Consider the following 13,019-nt stretch of genomic DNA (forward strand, 5'->3'; position numbering starts at 1 on the left):
AAGCGGAATAGTGTCAGCTGAAAAGGTTCAGTTAATTTAAACAAAGAGTTAAATCACGCGGGTTGTTAGCATGTGACAGTGTCAGTCTTACAATTTGACCTTTTAAAATGGTGGGAAATACTTGCAGGAGGAGCTTCATTTGACAGCAAGCAGTGATTGGTTGAACGTCATATACTCTACCTCCTCTCTTAAATGAACATCATAATTCAGCACGCCTTCTTTCCCGAAATAGCCTGCACTGGGATGCCGGTGGTATAAAGTTTTTAGGGAAAAACAATACCCGCTCTCATTCGAGTTTTATTCAGAGGGCCTCTTTCTTTTGTGCTCATATGGCAGAGGAGGTTTTGATAGATCCTAATGGGAAATCTAGAGGGGTAAGTAGGCCTAATTTACTTTGCATATTAGGCTATTATTATATTATTATTATTATTATTAATACATGCAAATTCTGTAGTGTCTTTAATTTCTGACGCGACGTTGAGACGCAAGAGAGAAAAAACACATTCAAAACATGATGTTTTCTCTAGATTAAAAGGCTCTATCATGTCATTATTCATCTTTGGAATTCCTTCGCATTGACATGGAGAAATTGGCAGTATAAAAAAAAAAAAAAAAATTGTTTTGTAGGTGTGATTGTTTGCAAAGCCTTTATTTTACCTGCAATGTCTTCTCTATAAAAGCTGTAACTAATCTAAACCCAACTTGGGAAGTGCATATTGCCTGTTTATTTATTTGCCTGTTTATTGCCAATTTAAAAGTTATTGACTTTGTCTATTGACTCTAATGATGTAGGCTATAGATTATGTATTTTTCAAAGTTAATATAAACGCTTATTATACTCTTATGTATCTTAGAGAGCTAATGATGCCCAATTTCGTAAGCATGTGTACCTCAGTTACCTGTACTAGCACTGCTCTTAATATCTCCCTAGCCCCAATTTTATTTAATTTTTTTATTGCTAAAGAATGCCTCCAGCCAATCAGCATATAGAATGGCTCATGAACCCTTGGTTTGTGCTTTCACACTTCTGTGAAGGAAGCCCAACATTAGAAATTTCTTTAGAGAGTCTATAAATTAATTTATGGTTTAGTCAAAACAGAGCATGCATGGTTTGCATGTAAAATTGGTAATGTGAAAGCTGTCATGCGGACCTGGATGCAGTACACTGGAACTATATTTCCCATTCATTTTCTGTGAAGGGATTAAAAATTCTTCAAAAAAGATACACCAAACCAAACTCAGCGATTAATCACAACATTACAACCTTTTTTTTTTTTTTTAAGCAAAAATACGACGACAAAGGTATAAGGCTGTATGCAGGAGGCACCCTAACTCTTTATGCGAAGATAAATATTACCTTTTTAATGGAGTTATTGGAATGAATGATGTAAACACATTATATATGACTTTAAGAAACCATTGACTCAAAATCTGAAAGGTTACTGTTATGGCTCAATTTCTCTATGCACTGAAAAATTCCAGAAATGTACTGCATCTTGTGAACATCTTGTGCCTGATGCAGAAAAAGCTTTCTTACTGAGAACCCTGTTCTCTTTTTGGGCCCTGTGACAAGGTCCCACCCATACAATTTTGAGTAAATGTGACCTCAGATCCTGCTTACATGTTGTTACTTTATTTCAGCTGCTCATGAGACAATTTGGAAACAATTAGCTGCTTTTTAAAAATATTTCTTTGAATGTCAGTCTCCAACAATGCATTACTAATTTAAATTAGTCTTTCATACTACAATATATACTACCACTATAAGTCAGAACAAAGATGGTTTGTAAAATATAACAAAGGGATTTCTGTTGAATTTCTATTATTGCACTTTTTACACATGACAAACTTCATGGTTTCAGTTTTCCAGTTCTTCCATCTCCTGCAGCTGAGAATTTCTTCCACTTAACTGCTTTCACACTTTTAGCAGGTTGTGATAGTGTTGAGAATTTTGTTCATGTGCAGGATAATTATTGTAACTCAGTTTGCCTGGGCAGTGAACACCCATGCCAGATCTAGTCATGGTCCACTTTCACGCTTATGCAGTCACATGCTAAATGGATCAGTGCCAGAGTCCAATACTTCAGACTCAGTGTACTGGTTTTAAACAAGTTAACACGTTTATGCTTAAAGTGTGATTTTGTACTCCAGATAGAAAATTCTTACTTCATTGTCCATGTTTGTTGCAGTGTTTGTTGAAATGCAAATATTTCTGTAATCTACTCATGCTGCCTATACCATTGCCAACAGCATTGAAAACAGCCAAAAGCTGCTTATAGGGAGAATTTGTGATTAAAGAAAGGTCTGTTCATTTGCATATAGTTTCCTATTCTTACCAAAACAGATTCCTTGTGATAAAAAAAATAAACCCTCATGTTAGAAACATATAATGTGCTTAATCTAAGTGCCAGACATCATCTGAAAAGTTTAATTCCAAAAACATGAAGGAATGTTATTAAAAATGGTTGTCTCTGTCACATGTTTCTCCAGCATCTAACCTCATCCCTGTTGGCAGTAGCGTTCCTCTCTTCCTTTGGGAGCTCCATGCTCTATGGTTATAACCTGGCTGTGGTTAATTCTCCTGCTCAGGTGACTGACACCAACAAACACAAATTTTCACATAGCCTCACATACCATAACGTGTTTTTTATGCAGCTGGATTGAAACACTTACTTGCTGAAACACTGAATCACAGTTTGTTCACTTCTTTTCTTCTGATGTCGATTGAGGGCTTTTTAATAATGCTCTTAAAACGTGCCCTCTGACATAACATTTCATTTGAATGAAGGCTATTTAAACTATGACAGATGTCAATAGGCGCTACACTAGTGCTAAATAATCTGAAATAATTAAATCTTCATTACTTGAAATGGTACATACTCTTGCCAACAAGTCACGAGTCCTGACTAGAAGTATGAGAGCGTGATCGTACTGAAAGCTTGTGTAACTGCAGCTTGTGAAAGAGTAATGGAGAAGCTAAAAATGAATACCATAAATTCATGCTCATTTAGATTAAATAAATATGACAATGGCAAAAATTTGGGGAGAGTGAGTTTTTCTCTACGATGAATACATTAATCTATGCCAACATCTGTCTGCACTGTGTAATTTTGACTTGCTATTTTGATTTGCTATCATTCTTTACGTTATCATTCAATTACATAATACTAGAGGCCCATTTTATTAAAATCTGATTGCAAACAACTGAGAAATTGTCTTGAATTAAGTGTGTGATATAAGTTAGTATAAATCATTTAGGTAACTGAATCTCATATCGCTGCCTATCATATATTATAATTGTGTAAGCATGAATGTTAATGCCCAGACAAGGTATTAGAAATGTCTATTAATTAAGAGCTACCCAATGTCATAATTTCTTTGTATTTGCTCTTATCATAGTATATAAAGGACTTTTTTAACCAAACAATTGTGAGGCGGAATGGCTCAGGAGTGGATGAAGAGACTCTCACGCTTATGTATTCAGTCACTGTTTCTATATTTGCCATTGGAGGCCTGGTTGGCTCTCTCACAGTGGGAATGCAGGTTACCAGATTTGGGAGGTAGAGTCTGCGGTTTATACATAAACTACATTTAATACATTACACAGCTTCGAGGCTAAAGTCTTATAGCTGCTTGAATGTTTTGCGCATCTTCCTAATTTGTAGGAAAGGGACACTGGTACACAGCACAGTTCTGGTGTTTATCGCTGGAGGGCTGATGGGCTTCAGCCGATTATGTGGATCTCCAGAGATGATCATCATTGGGCGCTTCATTACAGGGATACATTCAGGTAATTCATTTCATTTAAAGGAACACTCCACCGTTTTTGAAATAGGGCTTATTCACCGTCTTTCCTACATTTAGATAGGTGGGCAAACGCATTTTTGTCTCAGTGCATGCATTGTTTTAGTTTGGAAGCGCCACCGCTAGCTTAGCTTAGCACAATGAAGGGAATCCTTTGTTGCCAGCTAGCATGTCATGAGTAAAAGTGATAAAAAAAAAAAAAAAAAAAAAAACGAATTACTTTTTGTGGCCTGCGTATTCACAACGAGTACAAATAGCAATGCAGATTAACACTAGGCGATTTCCTAGGCAGATATTGACTTGGACTATATTGGGGTGAAGCACAGGCGAAGCACTGCTACTTGGGCACAGAGATATCACACTTACCACCAGTTCGTGTTGACTCTCATCCTCACGTCCTCAGGCTGTTGAGCGATCGCAACCTCCTCCTCCTGTCGTTCCATTTCCAAAGCATGCAGCTCCTCTTCTGAAAACTCTGGTTCATAGAGGTATGGTTCTGGCTCTTGACTGTCTGAGAAGTCACCCTCTTCGTCTCTCACAAAATCTGCCATGTTCATCGCCATTCACTATGTCTACTGTAGGAAAAATAGCCAGCTACTATTCACGCTGGTATGTTGACGGAAGTTGGGGGATTTGAGTTTTTGCGTGATATCTCTGCGCCCAAGTAGCAGTGCTTCGCCTGTGCTTCCCCCTGATATAGTCCCAAGTCAATATCTGCCTAGGAAATTGCCTAGTCTTAATCTGCATTGCTATTTGTACTCGTTGTGAATACGCAGGCCACAAGAAGTAATCATTTTTTTTTTTTTTTATCACTTTTACTCATGACATGCTAGCTGGCAACAAAGGATTCCATTCATTATGCTAAGCTAAGCTCGCGCCGACCCAGTCAAACTAAACCAATGAATGCACTGAGACAAAAATGCGTTTGCCCACCTATCTAAATGTAGGAAAGAAGGTGAATAAGCCCTATTTCAAAAAACGGTGCAGTGTTCCTTTAAGGCCTTTAATGCGAAACATGGAAATTCTGTCATCTTTTACACTCACGGCAATTCCAAATCTATATGCATTTCTTTTTTTCTGTGGGACATAAAATAGTTTTTTATTTATTTTTTTTTTTTTACTAAATGCGGTCACCAAAACGATTAACATTTTTCAGAACGTAATCTGGCCTAGGGTGCAATATCACCTTACCCCTCGAGAGCTGATCGGGCGTGCTCCAAAGAACATTTGCGGAAAAACTTGCGTCCATCTTCCCCAGGAATAGATCGGGGGGACAGCGAGACACATCTCCTAAACTTCTTTTTTAACTCCTGCTCTGAACAGACAGAGACAGACAGTTTTGGATATAAATTGGCAGACAAAGCGGCTTCTGAAGACAAGAAGCTGGTGACACTTTTGCGCAGGTGTTATTTCTAGACTTGAATGCACGGCATTGCGTCACCTGACTTCGTCCTTCGCCAATGGCTTGCCATTACACGTCACATGTCACTACACACAGACTCTGGCTCATGCTGAAGCCATTCGCATAGCGTCAACACCATGACGCAGTGTCGCTGTTCCCTTAGAAAGGGAACCTCTTTCCTTCGTAAAAATGTATTCTTGACTCTGTCTAGGATTTGAATTTTCCCCTTAGATTTCTAGAGCCATCAGTAATTTTTATCTTATGTATTTTTCTGCTGTACTGATATGTCCTCCTCTGCTGTGCTGTTGTAGGAATAGCTCTCAGCGTTGTGCCGATGTATCTGGGAGAAATTGCTCCAAAGAATCTCCGGGGATTCCTAGGACTCGTGCCCAGCATCTTCATCTGTATAGGAGTGTTCATCGCTCAGATTTTAGGACTCCATGAGATCTTGGGCAAGGTTGTTCCTTTCTATTTCATTTTAAAACATTTGATTTTCTTTCTCTGTTATGAATATTTCAGATATACTGTATTGATTGATATATTTTTAACTTTTGTTGTACCAGCATGTTTTGTCATGTTAAACAGATCTGATACTGCTTTGATTTTAGTCTTGTTAAGTCTTCTTATCATTATCATTTGGTTGTTCCACACAGGAAGAGCACTGGCCTCTGTTTCTCTCCCTAGTCGTGGTGCCTACATTCATTCAGCTCATGTTGTTGCCGTGGTTCCCAGAGAGTCCGAGATATCTTTTGATGGAAAAGCGGAATATTCACGCCACTATCACAGGTAAAGACTTTTCTTACTTAAAGAAACAGTTCACCCAAATATCCAAATCATGGCTGCATCTGGAATTGCATACTTCCCTACTATTTAGTAGCTGAAAAAGAGTAGTATGTCTGAATTCACAGTATTCATAAAACAGTAGGCGGACAGTACTCTGATGACTTCTGCAGCTTCTGGCGAGATTCTGAAGTGTGCAAACGATGGACACTTTACTATCCCATGAGGCCATTAGAGAGGATTTGTGAATGGCAGTGCAGCGACCCAACTGACACTGGTCACATGACAGTGACAACATGAGGGATGTTGTATAGTACGTCCGGATTACATTCATGCTACACACATTCATACTATATATAGAATGTACTTTTTAGTGGTCACAAAGTCATTACTAATTCAAGAGAAGTACCTATTCAGAGAGGACGGTGGATCATGTTGTTCCAAATCTTTATTACTTTCCTTCTTCTGGAACACAAAAGGTGATTTTTTGAGAATATAATGAAGATTATCAGTGAATAACAAAATTTTGTCTCACAGAAAGCTATTGTCTAAATTCAGAAGATTTATACAGCACATAAGTTGCCCGGACTAGTGTGATGATACTTTTATTGGTGCTTTTGTATCAGTGCCCATTCATTATAATTGCATGGAAAACATTGACCACGCATCCTCTGGTGTGTCAAGTTTGAAAGCCCCCCCAAAAAAAACCTTAAAATCTTCCGTGAAAAGAATGGATTCTTGAAATCCTTTTGAATGTTTCCTCTCACTTCACTGCATTAAAGCTGACTGAATTGTGTTGGAGGGATTAGTGGCCAGACCAGGAGACTCTCATGAAAGATTATAGTTATTCTCCTTACTGTGATCTCTTCAGATAATGGCGCCATTACAAAGGCCTATCAGTCATACAGCAGCTACCAGGTGGAGAACTCACTGACAGCAAAGAATGTGACAGGATTAGAGAAAAGTAGAAGTAGAAACAAAGACATTTCCATACAGAATTATGATATATTTGTGCATGATTTAAGGGGATGATTTTGATATTGACATCATGGCAAAATGTAGCTCATAATGTTATGAGGCTTAACATCATGTTGAGTTCCTAAATGAAGCATATCTGAAGATGTATACCCTGCTGAAAAATCCAGCATAAACCAGCATGGATTCCATGCTGGTCCAGGCTGGTTTATGCTGGTATAGTGCTGGTTCAGCTGGTGGACCAGCATATTCATGCTGTTTTCAAGCAAAACGGAGTTGGTGAAGCTGGTTCACAGCATGGTCTTGCTGGGTTGTGTGCAAGTAGGCCAGCATTGTAATACTGTACTGTACTGTACTTTTGAATTTGCACATGGCTTATCACCACACAGTATACAACCACACATCATAATACCACATAAATGTATTAACAGCATTAAAAACTTCACCACAGAGGGACTTTAAGCATACTTCTTTTTCACACGCGGATGCTTTAGTCCAAAGTGATCTGTTGTATTCTACTGTTCTGATTCACTGGTGTTCTGACATGATCCGATGAGCCGATACTCTTATATAATGACGCTCAGATTCTGATTCCTCTTTGCAGCACTGAAGTGGTACCGTACTAAGTCTAACATCCAGGCTGAGGTAGAGGAGATGCAGGAAGAGCAGCGCTCCTTGTCCTCAATGGACACTGTCTCTGTATTGCAGCTCATCAGGGATCCCTCTGTTCGCTGGCAGCTTGTTACAGTCATTGTGGTCAATGCTGGGATGCAGCTGTCCGGAATCGATGCGGTGTGTGTTTTTAACAGTGGTACTGCTTATGACAATTACCATAAAATGGCAATGACGTTATTTGAGATAATAAAATGGAACACCTGGTTTCTGTTTCTAGATCTGGTTTTACACCAATACCATCTTTGAGAATGCCGGCATTCCTGCTCCTCAGATTCAGTACACAACCGTTGGCACTGGAGCCATAGAAGTCATCGCTGGACTCGTAGGGGTGAGAACACAATGACTGACATCAAAGGCATACCGTAATTATTAGGAAACCAAGTTACATTGTTTTTTGCAAATGTGATTGTTCTGTACATACATATTAGGTTCTGTGCTGAGAGAATGGCAGTTTTAACGTTTGATAATATTACTGGCTCTTAAGTAACACTGAGTAATTCATAATCTGATTATTCTCTGAATTGTCCAGTGCTTTACTATTGAGCGTGTGGGTAGGAGGCCTCTGATGATCGGTGGCTTCAGCTTTATGGGCGTGTGCTGTGCTGGAATCACTTTCTCCCTCATGTTACAGGTAATTATGATCACCAATATTTACTTGCTCTTATCTCAATGACCTCAATAATTTTTTACACTTAAGTATTAATTAGTTATTAATTATTAACTAATTGTATATTAAAGGTACTTTTAGAAAATGTACAAAGTCTAGCAAGATTTATCTTGTAAAACCACTTAAATAGTAAAACCTGAAATCACCTACATTGTAGGGACCAGTCATCGGTCCCCACGAGGGAAATGGATTGATTTATTAACATACTAAATTATGTTTTTTTTTTGAAAATGTACAAATGCAGAAAGTTTTCTGTGATGGGTAGATTTAAGGGTAGGGTTAGTGTAAAGGGATAGAATATACAGTTTGTACAGTATAAAAAACCATTACGCCTATGGAGAGTCCCCACAAAGATAGCAAAACCGAGTGTGTGCGTGTGTGTGTGTATAAACAAGTCTCTTCTGCTCATCAAAGCAGCATTTATATGATCGAAAAAACAATAAAAGCTGACATAGTGTGAAATTGTTATGGACTGCTCCAAGACTTAAAGACATGCAGGTGGATGTAATCACAAGTAATGATTCCAGGAAAAGGTTTATGGGAAATGTAGTTCATGATGGAATGGCAAAGGTGGGGGGAGTGGTCATAATAGGGACTCCGGCTGTCAGGCGTGACAGAAATATTGTTAGAATTTAAAATAACAGTTTTCTAATTTAATATATATTTCAAAATGTAATTTATTCCTGTGATGGCAAAGCTCATTACTCAGCCATTACAGTCTTCAGTGTGACATGATCCTTCAGAATATAATTCTAAAATGCTGATTTGTAACATTTCTTGTTTTACCAATGTTGACCAATGAAAACAGTTAATATTATTGTTAAAAACCATGATGGAAACAGCATTTATTTGACATATAAGTCTTTCGTAAGAATTTAAGTCTTTATTTTCACTTTTGATCAGTTTAATGCATTCCTTCTGGAAAAAAAATATATATTACTGACCTCAAACTTTCTTTTTTCTTTTATATATTTTGATCTCCTGTACTTTTGTCTTTGGTTAGGCTCATTTACCCTTTATGCGGTACATCAGTGTGGCCTGTGTGGTTGGAATCATCGCTGGATTCTGCATTGGGCCTGGTGAGGATCTCAGGAATTTCTCTTTTTCTCATTTTCATGCCTTCATGTACATCTTACTCTTAAAAGTTGCCCTTTATATTTGTTTGTTTTAAATAAGTTATATTTATGGAATGATACTAGCAAAATGAACTCTGTCAGACATGGTTTAATGCTCTTTCCTTGTAAATAGATGTCATTGTTATTTACTGCTGCAGCTAATTATACATATTCTGAAATGAAGCCACAGTTTGTTACGATTAAGCCTTTTATTTGATAGACTACTGTCACCTGCTGGTGAAGGAGTATATTTGTATTTTGTTTGCAAAAGAACATGTTGAGTCATGTACTATGTATATGCTACATAATTCATCATATAGTTGTGTTGCTTTTTAAATGACTTCAAATATATCTTATTAAAGGGTTAGTTCACCCAAAAATGAAAATTCTGTCAGTAATTACTCACCCTCATGTTGTTCCAACCATGTAAGTCTTTCGTTCATCTTCGGAACACAAATTAAGATATTTTTGATGAAATCTGACAGAATTTTGACTCCTCCATAGGCTTCCAGTGTGACCGAAACTCACCGGCCCAGAATAGTTATTAAAACATCGTTAAAATAGTCCAAGTAACTACAGTGGCACTACATTAAGTTTATCATGCGACGAGAATACTTTTTGTGCGCAAAAACAAACAAAAATAACGACTTTATTCCACTTTTCATTTCCTTCTCTCTGGGCCTCGTAGTGTTTTTGCGCTGCGCGTCTGTGTTGCACGTCATCACGCAACACACACATGACCGGCGTCGGCCAATAGTGAGCCTACGTGGTGACGTGTAACACAGACGCGCTGCGCAAAAACACTATGCGAACCAACTAGAGGTCCAGAGAGAAGGAAATGAATAGTGGAATAAAGTCGTTATTTTTGTTGTTTTTGCGCACAAAAAGTATTCTCGTCGCTTGATATACTTAAGATTGAGCCACTGGAGTCACTTGGACTATATTAACGATCTCTTTAATAACTTTTCTGGGCCAGCAAGTTTCGGTCACATAGAAGCCTATGGAGGAGTGAAACATGGCTCAGATTTCATCAAAAATAGCTTAATTTGTGTTCCGAAGATGAACGAAGGTCTTACGCGGTTGGAACAACATGAGGGTGAGTAATTACTGACAGAATTTTAATTTTTGGGTGAACTAACCCTTTAATATGACTTTGATGCTATTATGTTTGCTCCTGCACAGCTGGTGTCCCATTCCTCATGACAGGAGAGCTCTTTACACAATCCCATCGACCTTCTGCCTACATTGTTGGAGGATTTCTCAACTGGATATCAAACTTCACTGTGGGATTTGTCTTTCCGTTCCTTCAGGTACGCCTTTCCTTCAAGGAGCTCGCTGTATATTGCGAACTATGTTGTCAGCATGCTAATTTGAGAGACAAGTTTGTTGTTCATTTCCAGGTTAAAATGATATTGTATTGTATTTCAGATGTCAGCTGGAGCGTACTGTTACCTTGTGTTCTGTGCTGTGTGTGTGGGGGTGGCAGCCTACGTCTACTTCATCATCCCTGAAACAAAGAACAAAACCTTTGTGGAGATCAGTGAGCTGTTCGCCTTAAGAAACGCTTGTGAAATTGAAAACCAGCCGCTGGGAACCACTGACCAACTCAGGCTCAAAAATATGAATGGGTATGGAGCACTGGTGTCTGAAAAAATGGACAGAATAGAGAAATAGTTGTAAGAAAAGAGGGCCGTATGCTGTGTTCTGGTGCTACAAAACACTGTTCTGAGTGCCGTGAGAATGTGATGTTTTCATTTAAGAATTAGTCTGTGGAGTATTTACTACAAAAGCACCAGTAAAGCAGCCCAAATGCAGGTCTTTTGAAAGCCATACAATAGTTTGTGTTATGATCAGACACATTTCTCACATCTGTCTGACAAAAATGGAGCTTCGATGGAAATCAACAACATCAGACATCGTTGCTTGACTGCCAACCAAATGTCAAAACTGCATATTAGATGCCATATTTGAGAGTTCATTTGAAGATGTCATCATTTTATCGAAAGCTACAAAATTGCATTATTCTCCACATTTAATTTGAACTGTCTGTGAGCTTCCTCACACTAAGCTATCGTATGCCTTCAGAAGGCTTAGAACAGTCTATAGAGCAAAAGTCATATGGACTACACTGCTGTTCAAAAGTTTGGGATTGGACATTTTTGGACTTTTGAATGACTGTGTTCCTCTATGGAGTTTTTGTGGGGTGTGACGACCCATAGTCACCATGAACCTTTTTAGTATAGTAAAGAATCATTTGTGATTTGTGACGATAAAAATTGTAAAGTGTGTTCCATGGAAAAATAACGGCATATGGGTTCTGATTCCACATAACTGTCCTCAGGTTGCATTGCAGGGAACTGTTTCTGTATTGCAAGTCTCTTCGGATAAGAGCACATGAGCTAAATTACAAATAACCTTTGTTCAGAACTTGTCAAGTGCTTCTTATTTGGTTTGTATATTTAAAGATAAAGAGGATTTCTATTCCTCCTGCCTGTTGAAATCTGTGACCAGGCAGGTACAACATGGCTAAAAGTTTTAATATTATTATTACTACCACTGTCCATTCAGAAGTTTTAATCGCAGCCTTATTATAGTTAATGTGGTGGTCGTGGCCAAGAACAGGCAGGACAGGTAGTGGACAGATGAAAAGAAGGTTTATTTTATTCCAAAAAAAGAAGAACAAGAACAACAACAACAACAAAATAATATACAGGGGCAGATGTAACAAAGATAATTTCCAAACAAAGTCCATACAAAAATCAAAGACTTAAGATTGAAGTTAACAAAGTAACAACAAAACAAAAACACTAAGATCTGCAGGTCATGATGTTACTGTGGCTGGACATCTCTGACAAACCTCTGCTCTTCCCAACACTGCTGTAAATACCTATTTAGCCTCTACCAAACACAAATAGAGGTAAATTAAAAAATAATACTTTACCAAATAAACCCCAAACAACAATTTATACTGAATGAAATAAAATAAAGTTCAATTTCCTCTGGAACAGCACAAATTGGGAGACTGAAGCATATCCCCTTTCCCTCTCACACCATGGACCAGAGGAATCTAGGTAGAGTTAAACAGTAAAGAGGAATATAAGAAGTGTGCACCCTTCTGTACATTCAAGACTTAATAAACTGTTAACTTGTTAACTTGTCCTGTGTTTTAAATTTTTTTATCTTTATAGTAAGGGATTTAAATAAATAACAAAGTTTAAATTTAAAAATAACCAATTTAAACCATGGCAGAGGCCAAATATGTGAGGTGGGCTATGCACCCGTCACACTTAACAAAATAATTACAGTTCTGGTCAGAATTATTTGTCCCCTTGGTAAATATGATCAAAGATGGCTGTAATAAATAAATCTGCATTGTTAATCCTTTTGATATTTTATTTAAAAAAAAAATAGCAAAAATCTAACCTTTCATTGAGGTAAAAGAATTGAAAGTGGGGGGAGATCACATTATGAAATAAATGTGTTTCTCCAAAACACGTCGGAAACAATTATTTGCCACTTTTATGGGTTGTAAAGGAGAACTCCGGTCAATTTTAACATTGAGCTCATTTTTTTGTACATTTGGAGTGCTGTCAGTACAGAG

The 13,019-nt window shown here is 37.9% G+C and overlaps 1 protein-coding gene across 1 annotated transcript; it reads left to right on the forward strand.

Annotated features, from left to right (window-relative positions):
- The first annotated feature begins 222 nt into the window (after positions 1-222).
- slc2a15b (solute carrier family 2 member 15b) lies at positions 223-12,569 on the forward strand. The gene is made up of 12 exons (XM_084402915.1): positions 223-374; positions 2,491-2,589; positions 3,400-3,560; positions 3,666-3,790; positions 5,518-5,663; positions 5,860-5,992; positions 7,566-7,753; positions 7,854-7,964; positions 8,166-8,267; positions 9,307-9,382; positions 10,601-10,728; positions 10,847-12,569. The coding sequence occupies exons 1-12, from the start codon at positions 330-332 to the stop codon at positions 11,090-11,092; spliced, it is 1,560 nt and encodes a 519-aa protein (XP_084259041.1). The 5' UTR covers positions 223-329; the 3' UTR covers positions 11,093-12,569.
- Positions 12,570-13,019: the final 450 nt, after the last annotated feature.

Source organism: Rutilus rutilus (genome assembly GCF_951802725.1).
Source record: "Rutilus rutilus genome assembly, chromosome: 2".
Classification (NCBI taxonomy): domain Eukaryota; kingdom Metazoa; phylum Chordata; class Actinopteri; order Cypriniformes; family Leuciscidae; genus Rutilus; species Rutilus rutilus.

Excerpts from the sequence above, each read along its gene's own strand:
- slc2a15b (XM_084402915.1), top strand. The coding sequence starts at position 330 with ATGGCAGAGGAGGTTTTGATAGATCCTAATGGGAAATCTAGAGGG. Across the intron at positions 375-2,490 it reads CTAATGGGAAATCTAGAGGG|CATCTAACCTCATCCCTGTT; the intron begins GTAAGTAGGCCT and ends ATGTTTCTCCAG. Across the intron at positions 2,590-3,399 it reads TGGTTAATTCTCCTGCTCAG|TATATAAAGGACTTTTTTAA; the intron begins GTGACTGACACC and ends CTCTTATCATAG.